The sequence below is a fragment of the Peromyscus californicus genome, unplaced genomic scaffold (assembly GCF_007827085.1).
Source record: "Peromyscus californicus insignis strain IS unplaced genomic scaffold, ASM782708v3 Scaffold_24__1_contigs__length_46423439, whole genome shotgun sequence".
NCBI classification, from domain to species: domain Eukaryota; kingdom Metazoa; phylum Chordata; class Mammalia; order Rodentia; family Cricetidae; genus Peromyscus; species Peromyscus californicus.
In genome coordinates this window covers 27,097,647-27,113,224 of record NW_026294535.1, presented here as the reverse complement: position 1 = coordinate 27,113,224, position 15,578 = coordinate 27,097,647, and the positions used below count along the sequence as shown (strand labels likewise).

At 37.1% G+C, this 15,578-nt stretch overlaps 1 protein-coding gene across 7 annotated transcripts in view; it reads left to right on the top strand.

Moving 5' to 3' along the window:
- The window catches only part of Nav3 (neuron navigator 3), a 775,186-nt gene that overhangs the window by 701,078 nt on the left and 58,530 nt on the right, over window positions 1-15,578 (top strand). For all 7 annotated transcript variants that reach the window (XM_052753308.1, XM_052753309.1, XM_052753306.1 and 4 more), the window contains 4 exons: window positions 2,026-2,214; window positions 5,378-5,430; window positions 11,140-11,163; window positions 14,666-14,743. In XM_052753308.1, coding sequence (XP_052609268.1) covers window positions 2,026-2,214; window positions 5,378-5,430; window positions 11,140-11,163; window positions 14,666-14,743 — 344 coding nt within the window. The remainder of the gene's footprint in view (window positions 1-2,025; window positions 2,215-5,377; window positions 5,431-11,139; window positions 11,164-14,665; window positions 14,744-15,578) is intronic.

The following is a 15,578-nucleotide window of genomic DNA, read 5'->3' as shown; positions in this document are numbered from 1 at the left end:
CCTGTTTTTATTAATGTGTGTTCTGCCATGTGGCTCAGTTACCTCTCCTCTGTCCTGTAGGTCCAACTGGTTTTGCTTGCGTCTCACTGCCATCTTCCCATCTCTCTTCTTCCCAGAGTTCTCTCTCTCCCAGGAAGTCCCGCCTATTCCCTCCTGCCTAGCTATTGGATGTTCAGCTCTTTATTAAGCCAATCACAGTGACACATCTTCACAAAATTCAAACAAATATTCTATAACATTTCATCATTATTTTACCATGAGTGGGTAAAATGTTATATTTGAAAGTATGCAAAGAGGATTTGCATGGATATGTCTGTGTTCATTTTGGTAACCAAACTGTTAACAAATGTCCCTTTAAATGCTGGTATGGATATTAAAGTGATGCATATGTAAATATGTTGAAAACCATTTTACATTTGTGATGTAGAAAGTGGACAGGTTAATGTACCCCATCTCAGTACCTTGAACATAAGCATTCAAGTTCTGAATGTCCTATTGAAAACTTAATGGCTCTTATCAGCAACCATGATGATCTAGAACTAATGGCCACTGCTATGGGCTGGAGGCATACACCTGAAAAAAAATTTCACTCTCCTCCTCCCTCCATCCCACTGTCTCTTTCAGTCTCTTGATCTCTCCTTCCTCTGTCTCTCTGTCTGTCTCTGTCTCTGGTTCTTTTCTTTTATAATTTACTTCATTCTTTATATTTTCTTCTTTCTTCCAGTTAGTTATATAATTTACAACTATATTATAGTTTATTCCTTTTTCATTATATTTCTACATTTGATTCCTTGTCTACATTTCATTTAACTCCAGTGCGTAACTATCAGAAGGTTGTTCTGTCTAATAGTTCAGTTAACATTGTGAAATATCGAGCATAGTTTCTTGTAAACAGTACATACACACTTTTGGCTATTTCAGGGTCTAGCTTCCAATTTAACTTTATCATGAGGACAAGTCATTATATTAAGATGTGTCATGTGTCAAAAAATAGAGCAAGTTTTAAAAACTCAAACCAATTCAATTCAGCATTGCTGACGTGGTTCTCCAGTGTCCTAACAGTGCTCAGCAGTTTCCTTTATAGCTAATAGCAGTTTCTTTTATAGGCTCTGGCTTGTTCCTTATATAGCAATAACAAATTCGCTTTTCTTAAATATGAGGAATTTCATTACAACAAATTCATGATGGCTCTTTCTCAATTTTTCTGCCCCAATCCTATACCAACTTTGAAAATGTGGTGTTTTTCTGATGCCATTGTTTACTTAGTCAGCCATATCTTTTTTTTATATTGATGATTATCACTTGGTCTAAATCACAAGATACTTTAAGAGCTATAAGGCAATAGACAACTGACAGACTCGTATTTGAAATTGTGCATTTAAGATACTTCTTTGAACTGTTTGTCTTGACAACCTCATTCTGGTATTTTCATCTTAGACTCAGCAGAAAATGACTTTTTTATGATACTCTTTCTAAAAGACTAGATACCATATGTACTTTCTTTAAAGAAAATGCTTTTTATTCTTCTTGATGACCTTGCCCTAATAAACTCACATCAATATAGCTCAAAATGACTTAAATTCTTCACCTGAAAATACCTACAAAACTCTTCCTGTGGAGCCTGGATTTTTCTTTTTCATAATTTACTTTCTTTTCCATTATGCTTTTCCTATTAAAGTGGTGATTATGCCATAGAAAAGAAGTCTGTTGCCCTGAGAGAGACAATGTTTTCTTTATCATTTACTAGAAAATATCATCCATTATATCTCTAACACAAACAGCTAAGGAGAATTGTTGGTGGTAATTTCTGTTGCTTTAGAAACTGGCAAGATTATTGCCATGAGAGTGCTCAGGGGAAGGAACTCATGCTTTCTGTCACTGATGTTTCTCAGGTGGACTCTCCACCACCCTACAACTGAGGGTTCCTAACATACATGTTTTTACAAGAATTGGGATTATCTTTAACTTTGTTTTAGTCAGTTGTCTTCCCTGTCCAAGTCCCTGAGCCTCTGCTTTGCTTTCTAGTGAGTCCCACCAACCTGTCTCAATTTAACCTTCCTGGGCCCAGTATGATGCGTTCCAACAGCATTCCCGCCCAAGACTCCTCCTTCGACCTCTATGATGATGCCCAGCTTTGTGGTAGTGCCACTTCTCTGGAGGAAAGACCACGTGCAATCAGCCATTCAGGCTCATTCAGAGACAGCATGGAAGAAGGTAATAAGGTTGGAAATGGGGGAAGATGAGACTGATGTTATTTCATGGAAGTCTGAAAGGAAATTAATTTCATTATCCACAGCATAAAGATCTTTGAGGAGGAAGTGAATCTGCAGGTGTAATTCTTATTTTGGGTTTACTAAAGCTTGAAGATACTTTATTGTTTCTTTACGTATTATGAAGTGTGTCAGTTTCTTTTAGAATTGGTGCTTGATTATAGAACAGTTTGGATAAATCCAATGCTTTCCTACAGATAGACATAGAGCTTTAGAGAACCTTGACATATGTGTCATGTATTAGAACAAATGTTTTTGTTGACACTGTATTAAAGAGCTATAAAGATATATAAGCCATAAAAGGATTATCTTATGAAGCTCTTATGTTGCTAACTTTTATTCTCAGCTCTGTGTGCTATTAGCTACAGTAACATTTTAGAATTTATATTCCACATACATTTTCTAATACAGGTCATAGTTTTATCCAATGGTAATAAAATTCATACCTGGCCTAGTAAATGTCTTTTTGTTGTACAATTGCACGTGAATGCTCTAAACAAATCCATGCAAGCATCCCAGGAAGCTAAATACATGCTCAAGTGTACATATTTTCTCAAGTGTACATATTCTATAAAACTCAATTCTAATTTAAGAAATTTTCCTTTAATTCAATGAAACATTTTTAATTACCCATGAAGAAAGCATATGGCATGCACATCATAAAGCATGTCAGTTAAGAGGAAAATAAAACTAAACATAGAAATCTAACGTAATTAGAGTAAAATCAAACATAAAATCCACCTTTAATAACTGTGCATAACACAAAACTTGAAACACACCAGAAGGTAAGCTTTTAGTCATGAGTTATTTATAGGCTGAACTTGGGGAAGTTTCCTAGTATTGTGAGCTCCAGTTTCTGTTCCATTCACTCTGTAGATTTATCATGTGGATGAGATGGACATAAAATGTAGCTCTTCCTCCTTTTTTCTCCATTGAATCTCCTTATGTAATCTACCTTACGACTTGAGGTCACTACTGCAAATTTAATGTGCTGGCACTGACTCAGTTGCCCCCTTTGCCACTGCCTTTTGGGATAATAAGCAAACGATCGAGCTCCCTGTGATAGATGGTGGCCAGCCGATGGTGCAGCATACTTCAAAAAGTATAACTGAAATGAAATAAAAAAAAAATAATCTGAAATGTTAGGCCCTTGTCTTCATGAAGTGATTGTGTCGTGCTCTCGCACAGGGGCCTCTTACACTTTCTATACTCTGCTAAACGTATGGATGGCTTTCTAGAGTGCCCCATTTCCAAGCAGAATGATGTTCGTTGCCGGGACATTTGGCAGCCAGTGTATGAAATTTAAATAATATGAATTGCTGAAAGCTAACCTGGGTGGGCGAAATGAACTCTCTCTTCCCTTTGCATTGCATGCTAAACCACGAGGGCTTGCTTAAATTGTGGTCTAGAATGAGGGCAGTCTCGAACTGGATTCAGTTCTTGCTCAGGGCTCACACTGACGGAGGAGAAGACTAAGCCACAAGCTATAAAGTAACAGGTCCATAAAAAACACGTGCCAAGAAGAGCGTGAGAATGGGCTCTTCTGGGGCATCGTCCATCTTCCTTCTGGTACTCCAGGCTAACTCTTGTCATTTCTTTCAACATCACTAAAGAGCAATGTAGACACTGAAAGAATAGGTCTTTTCAGAAGATGAATGAATAATGCTTTGTGCGCTTGATGAAGTAATAGTATTGTCCCAAGCCCTAGTGGTTATTTTTCATTCCCCTTTTCACACACATCTGTATACTAATAAACACTTTAAAAGAGACTTCTGCAGCCGAGGAGTTGGACCAGTGGATATGAATGCTTACTTTACAAGCATGATGGCCCAATACCTGTGTACAAAGGCAACCGTTGTTGTGGACACATGTAAGTTTAGCACTTGGAGACAGAGACAGGAAGATTCCCTGAGCTCCCTGGGCAAGCTGCCTAGTCAAAAAGGAAACTTCATTTCAGCAGGGGACCCTTCTTGTGACATGAGGAGGAGAGTGGCAGAGGAAGCCACATGACAGCCTGTACTGGTTACTAACATACATCCTTAAGCAAGCGCTGATGTTATACATACAGACCATGCAACACCCCCCACCACAACACACACCACATCAAAAGTAGAAATAAAAAGATTCTTCTTCTTGCACTCTCTCAAACTTCATCCCCTGGTTGCCATCTGGGTTGGCACTATCCCTGGCGTCTTTCACAGCTCTCTATAGACCAAGTTAGAGGCATTGCCCTCTGCCCTTGAACTACCCAATGGATCTCAATAGACTCTGGATTACTCTGTTTCAGTTTTCATTTTCATTGTGGCTTTTGACTTCTTTTTGAGCACGCAGGGTTGTATCTCATTTATGTATGAGCCCAGGATCTGGCGATAGTGTTAGACACTGTATGTGTTCAGCTAGTGAGTTAAAAGCAACAACAGCGTTATTCCATATGGAGAAGGGAAGAACTTATCTACAAATATAACTAAGCATTATTTTACCCACCTTTTTGGTTTAATACATTGTAAGTACAGAAGTAACGTCACATCTTCAATTGTGATGACGTTGTTTTCGATGTGTATCAATGAGTCAGAATGAAATTTTCATCCTAATCTTGATCTTGAGGTGGAAATGTTTTTATATTGCTAAAATTTAAAAAGAATTGATCCCCCATTTCAAATAGCACAATCAATTCATCACAATAATGAAATACCAAATTGAATCAAGTACTTACTTCCTGGGAAATATGTAGAGAAAAAAATCCCGAAGGTAGATCTTGATGTTAGGAGAATGAAACTCAGTGAACAAGATATGAAAGCCATTTAGAAATTTTTAAATTTCTGTTCATTATGTATGGGAATTTTCTGCAGCTTCCCATTTGTGCAAGCGGTGGGCCCTATGCCCGCTACTTCTGTCACTTGGTGAGTGACTACAGCTAGCATGTAAATTAGGCCGCGACCCATTCAACAATTGGATCTCTAAGAGTTTTTCCAGTCAAATGTTTTCATAACCGGGTCCTTTTCTGTGCTTATTTTATGTCTCTAGCTGTCTGTTCTTTATGTTTTCAGTAAAAGTGAACTTGCAAGTTGACTTCGTTATTATAACCATGTGCTTGGTGTTTTCTCCAGTTCATGGCTCTTCGCTGTCACTGGTCTCTAGCACATCTTCTCTGTACTCTACGGTAAGTATGGTCTCTTTTTCTGCCTCTGCCATGCACAGATGACCAAATAAACTGGTATTAATATAGCAGTTATCTAGTAAAATAGGGCCCTTCTGTGGCCTGCTCACGTGGCATTCACTCAACTGTAGTGCATCCATTATGAGCAGTGAGTAAGGGTAAAGCCATCCTGTAAAACATGCTGGAGTGTGACAAGAGTCCTTACACCAAGCGTATGCCTTACCCTCTGTCCAGGCTGCTTCTTGACTTCCTCTCTCATCCATGGCTAAGAGCACTTTATAGCATTTTCTCCAGTTATTATTTTTAACTTTATTTTTGAAGAAGATTGTACCAGGAGGAACTTGAAGAACTAGATATGTGCTTTTGTTTTGGGATTTTTCTTCTCTAGAAAAACAAACAAACAAATCTTCTGAAAGACTTCACTTTCAAATTTTTTTTCCTCAGATGAATGCCAGTGTTTCAGCTTCTCCCAGTGATAGATACTATGATTTAATTTTTTTTTTTTGAGAGAGAGAGAGAGAGAGAGAGAGAGAGAGAGAGAGAGAGAGAGAGAATGAGAATGTTTGTCCTTGAAGGTAAATCCTTCTGTTTAAAATACCCATCAGGAAATTACATGCTAGGTAAGCTTCCTTCAGTGAGATGTGAAAAGCAGGTAATGAGTCTTGTCCAGCTTTAAGTTCTGTGAGTAATCTTTACTTTTGTATTGAAAGGGCATGAGAAGGTCACAGCCTTTAGCTTGCACTCAGCAATTATGCTTTAAGGACAAGACTGATGATTTTCACCTTTCTTCCCCTTTTTCTTTGCATGTATTAATTGTACAAATAATGGGTTTCGTTATGAGATTTTATACATACATATAATATACTCCGATCATCCGAAATCCCCCCTTTCCATACCCTGCACTCCATTCCCAATGTGCTCCTTTCTCTACCTCCAAGCCCTCCTTCTACTTTTATGTATTATCTTGATTGTTTTCATTAGTTATTATTGTTGCATGTGTACATGCATATAAATATATAGGTTGAAATAATACAGCCTTTGCTTATAAGTTAACCTTTCTTATTTCCTGCTTTATATGTGACATCCAAAATCAGACTGTCATTAGAGACATGGCTATTTTTCTTGCTTCTCAATTAATGGTAAAAATTGCCAGTACATTCATTCTCTGATGAAGGTATCAATGTTAGTGTTTAGGTAAATGTACTGTTTTAGGCTAATGGATAAAAAAGTAGGGAAGGTAAAAATAACTTGAAAGAACATGTAATAGAGATATGTTAAGATTTGGTGTTCCTCCTACTGTGCCAAGATTGTTACTCCTTGAGATATATTTGATATATACTATTGAACTTCAGATTTTTATAGAGGAAGAAAACTTGGAGCATCTTTATAATCATTGTTTTGTTCTGTAATAGACATTAGTTGTGATAATCACATTTTAAATAATTACAATAATAGTATTTGAACAAAACTTCCATTATGATTTAAGAGCAAACAGATCATGGGTTTCAGGAAAAAAACACCCAGATGATTAATTGGTCTACTGTAGGGTCTGACAGACCTCCCTATAATAATAATCATCTTCTCTATCTACACTATTTAATACTTTAACTGTGGGGTGTCAATTACTATTGATTATTTGCAGTACATCTAGAGACTGATTGTCACATCTCCATCTCCATTTGAATAACCAAGTATGCTTAGTCAGTGCTCAAATTAGATAGGACAAGTTTTATGCTTAAAGCTATGAATTAGCACAAAAAGGAAGGTTGCACTGTTTCAGTACACACTGCATAATACTGAACCTCCTTAATGTGTACAGTTGAAACATTCTAATTAAAATAAAACCAAGTGGACAGATTTTTATAAACTATTATTTGTCTTATCAAATTTATTCACATATATATTCTCTCCTATCGTTCAATTTTTTATATCTCCCACCCTCCTGCCCACAAGCCCTCTTCCTCACCAATCTTTCTTTCACATTCGTGCCTATTCATTTTGTTTTGTGATCCACAAAGTTTAACCAGGGCAATCTATATGGCCATGGGTGTGGAGTTATCGAATGAAGCCTAGTGGGCTTAGCAGTGTGTGCACACTAAAGAGAATTTTCCTCCAGAATCTACCAGTAGCTAAAAGTGCAGCAATAAAGGGTTTTAAATTATAAGATGGTAGGAGTGGAAAGGTAAACTATGATGGTAAGAAGGCATACATGAGAATTAATATGTTCAAAGAATTAGTATTATATGGGGGCCTGGAGAGGTGACTTGGTGTTTCAGAACACTTGGTACTCTTGCAGAAGACCTGGGTCAAATTCCCAGTACCCACATGGTGGTTGGAAACCATCTGCAATTCCAATTCCAGGGGATCTGACACCCTTTTCTACCTCCATTGTAGAATCCACTTGTGGGCATATGTAGCTGGAGAGTTTCTCTCCAGCTCCCACCAAGCCCAGCCAGTCCTGGAGCCCACTTAATAAAATAAACACACCAACTCTTATATTATTTAAACTGCTTGGCCATTAGCTCAGGCCTACCATTGTCTAACTCTTACTCTTATACTAAGCCCATTTTTGTTAATCTATATGTCGTCACGTGTTCCATGGCTTTACCTGTTGCCTCTACATGATGCTCCCTGGATGGCAGCTGGTGTCTCCTCCCCCTGCCTTCCTGTCCTTTCCTTTCTCCTCTCTGTTAGTCTCTCCTATACTTCCTGCCTGGCTACTGGCCAATCAGTGTTTTGTTTATCAAACAGTCATCCACAGCAGACATACTTTTCATGCTGTAAACCGAAGCAGCAATTTCGAATTAACATTTCTTCCTTCCTAGGGATGCTAGGGGAAAACTGGATAGATGTACATTCTTCCCTGGTTCAGTTAGCCATGACCAGATATGTCAAGCATGTTGCCCCATGTTCATGGACTGTTCCTCTAAGGTCAGACTTCCACACCCATAGGGTCTTTGCAAGCTGGAAATCACAGGCTTGTTGTCATCAGCCAAGGAGTCACCTCTAGAAGCTTGGAACCTGTGTGCTTATTTTAAGACCCACACCCACCCTTTACAATCTGAGGCTTTTGTCTAAAAAATGTAAATTTCTGTAATCTGTTCTGTTTTGGTTTGGGTTTTTTAAGGCCAGGAGTGTTCTCTCATGCCTCTAGTTTTGGCAGAGGCAGGCAGATCTCTCAGAGCTTGAGACCAGCCTGGTTTGCATAGCAGCTTCCAGGACAGCTAGGGCTGCACAGAGGGACCCTGCCTCAATGATAATGATAATAATGGAAATATCCAGCTACACTAAGATGAATCTCTCCTCCTTTGCTGTCCTTTTTAGATAAAGACATAGGCTTTCAGACAAGCCACAGCTCCTGCCACCTCCTCTTTCCTCCCTTATGTTGAAGTTGGTCAGGCTGCTGCTTGTCATTCTTGTATTTCTTAATATGTCGATCTGCTAACATTACAAAACAAAGCGTAGCCTAGAGGGCTGTGTGATTATCCATTTTTAATACTTAGAACCTTTTAATTTTTGTATGTATGATACTGTTAAGCTTTTACATTACTGATCCCTGCAGTAGATTTTTTTTTCCATTGGTGAAATATGAAATTTTTGCTGATCCTACTCTGTGTTTATATTGTACTTTCTACTGATTTCATGGGAAGAAGGCCCATGTTTCATCCTGATACATGTCCTTCACAAATTGCTTAAAACAAAGACAGTAATATGAGGTGATTATTAATAATGAACTTAGCTAGTTTGAGAAATACAGGAATCAATTGATATTTTTAGGCGGGATATTTTTATATTGTTTTCTATCCTTCAGTATGTTAGTCTTGCTTCAACAAACTCACTAAAAATATAACGTAATCAAACTCCACTATAACATCCTTAATCCCAGATCTAAGCTACTGGGGGAGATAAAATATTATATTTGTCTCATTGCTCCATTTTTATGGTAGTAGGTATTACTGGTAAAAATAACCATGGAATATGAAAGAAGGCAAGGATTAAAGAAAACAATAGTCTTGGAAACTCAGCTATGAGAAAATTCATGCTATGCAGCACATTAATATGTAACTAACATCTATAACTTTAGGTTATTTTAATGAAAATGTGATGATATGATGATCATACTTTGTTTCATCTAAATAAAGTAGATCTCTTTTCTAAAAACGCATCAATTATTTATTGAGTCTTTATAATTGTAATGTAATCTGAATAAGCCTAAAGGCAGCATATGACCAGAATAAATTGATAACACATGTATAAAGTATTACGTAGTCAAACAAAGAAAATCATGCATAAGGCTTAATCAAGTTACTGACTTAATATTCTTTGCTTGTTCTGCAGAGCTGAACACCAAACCTCATATAATGACTTCAAATTACTAGAATTTAAAAAATAAAAATCTTGTATGCTAAAAATGAGTTTTAAAATGACCAAGGCAAATGTTAGCATTGCTTTTACATCCAAAGTTTTCTCATGAAGACGTTTAAAGACTTCATAGTTAGCACACTGCAAGTATCTTGACATCCATCATGACACTTTTTAAACATAGAAAAAAATTAACGAAATTCAGGTTAAAAGAAATGCTTGTGAATAAAATATACCTAGGAAGTTGTGTTATTTGCATTTTGTATATATGTTTGTATGTGTGTGTGTATGTGTATGTGTGTCCAAGTATATGTGCATGTCTGTGAGTGCATGCACACACACAGGCGGGGTGTGTGTGTGTGTGTGTGTGTGTGTGTGTGTGTGTGTGTGTGTGTTTTCTTTCTTCAAGAAAACAGATCAAAACCAATTCAGGCATTTTTGTATCAATTAATCACAAAATGTCCCCAAAGCAACCACAGGTGACAAGATTGTTTTGCAGCTTTTTTCAGCAAGTGGCAACAGGCAGAGGTATTTTGTTCAGCAACATTACACATCCTCCAGTTCTTTCCAGATTGCAGCAGGTTCCCAAATGTAATGGTGCACATAACTCATTTGCTGGCATTTCATAGCCCAGCATGAAGATGGGAAAAAAGACCTAGGAGTTTTCTGTACAGAAGTATAAAACACCCTGCCATTTTGTACAGCCGTTTTCATTTCCATAAGCTGCACAGCCAAAGTTATTTGGCTGTCTCTTTTATTACCACTTTAAAACAAAGTATTTTGTTGTTTAGCTGATGTGCCTACCAAAAAACTTAATAACCATTAAGGAAAATAAAAACAGGTAGGAATTAGTAACCCCTACTTTCTATTGTTAACAATAGTGGCCAGCATTTCACCTTCAACTCCATTTGTCATTTTTTATAATGTATAAATCAGAAGATAAAATTCTTCTAACTAATCCTTAGCTAAAGTTTATATAATTTCAAGAAATCTGATACACACACACACACACACACACACACAAACATTTCACGTTCTCCTGTATCCATATATTTAGAGTATAAGGTTATAATGACTTTTTTATGGTCCCTGTAGATCATAAACTGTTTCATTGTCTTGAGGCGTCTTATATATCTATTACCTATAGTTTTAAATACTTTGTGTCATATATATCTATCCATTTCATTTCTATAGTACATTGTTTTATTATATTAGTTATATAGACTTGTATTTTATTCTTATGTTAGATCATACAAGTTGTACATATATGTTTAAAATACTTTATTCATTTTTGCATATAGAATAAGTTGACTTTATTTTTATAATTAAAACCTCTGTTATTTTTTACAGGCTGAAGAAAAGGCTCATTCAGAGGTAAAATTCTGTACCATTTTAATATTTGAAAACCAGCCTTACTTGAGGATGAAATCAGTTTTATTGCCACTAGAGGGTGCTTGATACACTAACATCACTATAGGACTTCTAGAAGTTGATCTGTGGCCTTAGATGTTGCCTCTTAGGGAAAATGAAAGGAAGTTCTAGCAGCAAGCTTTCCTCTCATTCTGCCTGAGCCTTAACACCTAATACATTATCTATAGTAGCAGTTACTTATTCATTCATTCATTCATTCATTCATTCTTAAGTAGGAGAGCCACACATCCATTTCAATGTCCTTTTCTCACTGCCTGAGACACTCTGTTTAGGATCAATGAAACTATAGAGTCTGAGGCCTGAGACACTCTGTTTAGGATCAATGAAACTATAGAGTCTGAGGCACAGGGCCTTTTCCACACAGGTACCACAACCCTGACTATCTATTTGTGGCATGACTATTTCACCTCTATGAATTATTCTTTTCTGTATGGGGGATACATTTCACAAATACACATTTGCTTACAGTCATGTACCAAACCAACTTTCTGCTTAGAGAGGAAATTTTTCTTTACCTTTGTAAAGAAAAGCTTCTAGCCTATGAGAGCAGGGGGAGTTAAATTAAGACTTTATTCATGGAGGCTGATGAGGTGACTTAGAACTTTAGAGTGTACACTGCACTTGCAGAGGACCTAAGCACCCATGTCTAGTGACTTACCAACATCTGGATCTCCAGATCTCAGGGTTGTGACTCCTTCTTCTGACTTCTGAAAGCTCACATTCACATGCACATGCATGGGTGCACACACAAACACATAAGTTAATAGTAAGTCTGAAACTTTATTCGGACTGTGGTAACAACTCTTTTATAGGTTTACACTGATGGAGATAAAATAAATGCTTTGAAAGTGGCCTTGCAGAGGAAGTCATTCTCACTGAACTTCTTTTATAAAGGTTTAGATTTAAAATTTGTGCCAAAATATGTTCAAAACTCCTGACAGAGTGTTAATCTCTGTCTCTCTCTCTGTCTCTCTCTCTCTCTCTCTCTCTCTCTCTCTCTCTCTCTCTCTCTCTCTCTCTCTCACACACACACACACACACACACACACACACACACAATTTTTTAACTGAAACTATCAATTTTTACATCACATAGACATGGCAAGACTTGTAGTGTTGGTCATGAAACAGTTACTGAGGTTTGGAAAACAGCAATGTCTGCTAGTAACTATCAAATTCTCCTTTTGTCATTTATGCTCGTAGGTGATCATGAGCTTTGAAAAAGGTACCATAAATTGCTTTATAGTTTTCTGGATTATATGCTACAAGAACTAGAATTATATAATTACCTGTAAGTGAAAAACCTCTTTCAGTTTGTATTTGTCTGAAAGATGAAAGAGGCTTTGCTTTCTGAGATTAAATGTATCATTATATGAAAAGTATCACCAACGTTCTTTGGAACTGAGGTAGATTTCCATTTTAAAAATAGAAATTATAGTGAAATCATTCTTAGTGAAACTGTATAAGGGTAGGACCCCATATAGTAGGTCAGCCTACTTTCTTAGTGCTGGAACCCTCTCTGGTTTGGACCTGTGCAGGCCCTGTGTATGCTGCCATAGTCTCTATGAGTTCATAAGTGTGTCAGTCCTTATTGACTGGAATTGAGTCTGGAAGACACTGTCTTCCTGGAGTCATCCATTCACCTCTGGCTCTTACAGTCTTTCTGCCTCCTCTTCTACTTAGATCCCTCACCCTTAAAAGAGAGGTTTGATGAAGACAATTATTTAGGACTGAGTGCTTGAAAGTCTTTCACTTTCTGCACATTGGCCAGTTGTGGGTCTCTATGTTAATTCCTAACTACTGCAAGAAGCTTCTCTTATGAGGGTTGCATGAAGAGCTGATGTATAAGTATAGCAATATGTCACTAGGGCCATTTTAATGTTATGATCCCTTTGCAGAACAATGGTACCAGGCTTTATCCTAGGCCCCTGGTCTACCTAGTTGCAGGTTCTTGACCATTCTAGCAGTGTCAGGTGTGGCTTCCATCTCGTGGAATGGCCCTAAAAAAAGTGATTGGTTACTTCCAAACATTTGTACCACTACTGTGTCAGATATACTGTATATATCTTTCAGGCACATCACTGTTATAGGTTACAAGTTTTGTAGCTGGATAACATTGATGATTACCTTTCTTTGTTGGCAGTATGAAGAGAAATTATATAATTATTTTCTATTTCTGTATTGAGATAAACATCACCCCTTTTTCTTACTCCTCTCAATATTGATTACTATTTATTTTCCAAAATAAAAAAATATATTGTGTAGAAGGGGAAAAGACACTTAATGGCCTATGTCCCAAAATGTCCTTTCACACTTAGAAAACATTTAGATTATCCAGCTCCAAGAATAAGAGACTTTAAGAAAAAAAAAAAAAAAAAAAAGAAGCACCTATGTAGAATACTTTGCAACCAAAGGACTGGATCCTCTTGAGACCAGAAATACACTTGCAGAAGCAATTTTCATACACTTGCAAATGCTTTACCATTTTAATCACTGTTTATATTTCCTGGCAATATGAGATGTGATTGATTGAAGTGAAAAATTTGATATGATATTGATGTGTCTGTGTTACTAAAGTGAAAATCAGTAAAAACAAAACCATTTAAGAATATTTATTTTGTTGGTTTCCTTAGTGAATTGCACGATGTTCATAATTTGCCCCCTTAATTTATACCTTAGATAACTACAAAACATTTCTGCTCAGAGCTAATAGTAGGTCACTGAATAAAGGCATTCGAAGATGCATTAGCTTGAAATTATCAATGCACCATGAAAGTTCCATCCCATAAAATTACTTTGTGTTGTGCATAGTGATATATGCTCATACTTGCTCTACTCCAGAACCTGAGGCAGGAGAATTACAAGTTTGAGGACAGCCTGGGCTACTTGACAATATCCTGTCTCAAAAAGAAAGAAATACTTCTCAAATATAGACTCATGAAGAATTTCAATCTAGGTTTTGTGCATTATAAGATAGTCTATGCTTTTTTGAAAATTTATAAAATATAGAAAACTAAAATGTATGTTGAAAACATCTGTGAGGTTTTCAAAGAAATTATGTGGTGAATCATTTACCTAGAAAAATCAAGAAAATATGTAGATAGTCTATATGATTTTTAAAGATTATTTTTTGCCTGAGTTTTTAATCACAGACATGTTTTAGAAGGAAGAGACTCCATAGAGACAGTGAACTATTTCATCAGTCCTGCAGGATTTACAAATAGAACCAGTAGTATTGTTGGATGAGCAGATCTGGGTCCCAACGTTAAAATTAGAAATGCATTACTCTTTTCCTAAGTAGCATTTGGGAGCTGCAGTATAGCTAGTGTTCACCTCTCTGAAAGGAGTTGTTACTGATTCACCTGTGGTTACTATACTTGCTTTCTTGTACTGAAGTCTTCATTTGAATGGATCATTTAGTTTATTGGATTTTTTAATTGCACAGCAAATCCATAAGCTACGGAGAGAACTCGTGGCATCCCAGGAGAAAGTTGCTACCCTCACATCTCAGCTGTCAGCAAATGTAAGTTGCCTTTTGTTGTTTGGAGACATCAGAACAGATTTTTATCTAATGAGAGGGAATAGCATGATTAACAAAGTTAAAGTGTCCACAGTTACACAGTATAAGTCACTGGAAGGTAGAACTCACATGAAATTGAAGTTTTCTGCCCACTGACTAATAAAATATAAATCTAAACTGATGAGTGGCAACATGGTAAGACAAAACAAAACAACAAAAAAAGTTTGTACCTTAGAAAATGACAGACAACAGTCATAAAGGTAAGTGTTGCCTCTTTTCTTGTTTCTTACCTTTGTTCCATGGCATGTAGGAATTTTTCTCAAGCCAGAACATAGTAAGGGCTGTTAGTATTTGACTGTGGGAGGCAAAATATTCAGGGGTCCTGTCCCTTTCAACAATTAATGAAGCGTACAATAAAGCTTAAAATAAATTCACTTGAATTTAAATATGAAGCTTAGCTCCATTGTCAAGCGAGATAACAGCTCTCTCAAAAATACCATGGCCTCCTTTGTGCAGTTTAGAAGAATACATTGTCTGGCACTACAGCAACGTGCATCCATGAAAATGGCAACACTGAAGACCGTCAGCACATTAACCTTTTCTATCGAATGTCTTTCCACACTCCTAGAGGACTCAAAGTCCGACAAACTAACACAGGAGGGCTTGTGGCATTGTGCCCAGTGTTAGGGAACAATAGTGTGAGAAGCAACCGCAGGGGGTACGGAAGCCCCTGCCATGCTACCATATGCCCTCTGTAGTCTTAGCTCGGTCCTTTCTTCTGGGTGGCTTTCAGTTTCTTCCTCTTACATCACTGTTGTCTCTTTGCTCCTCCATGGAG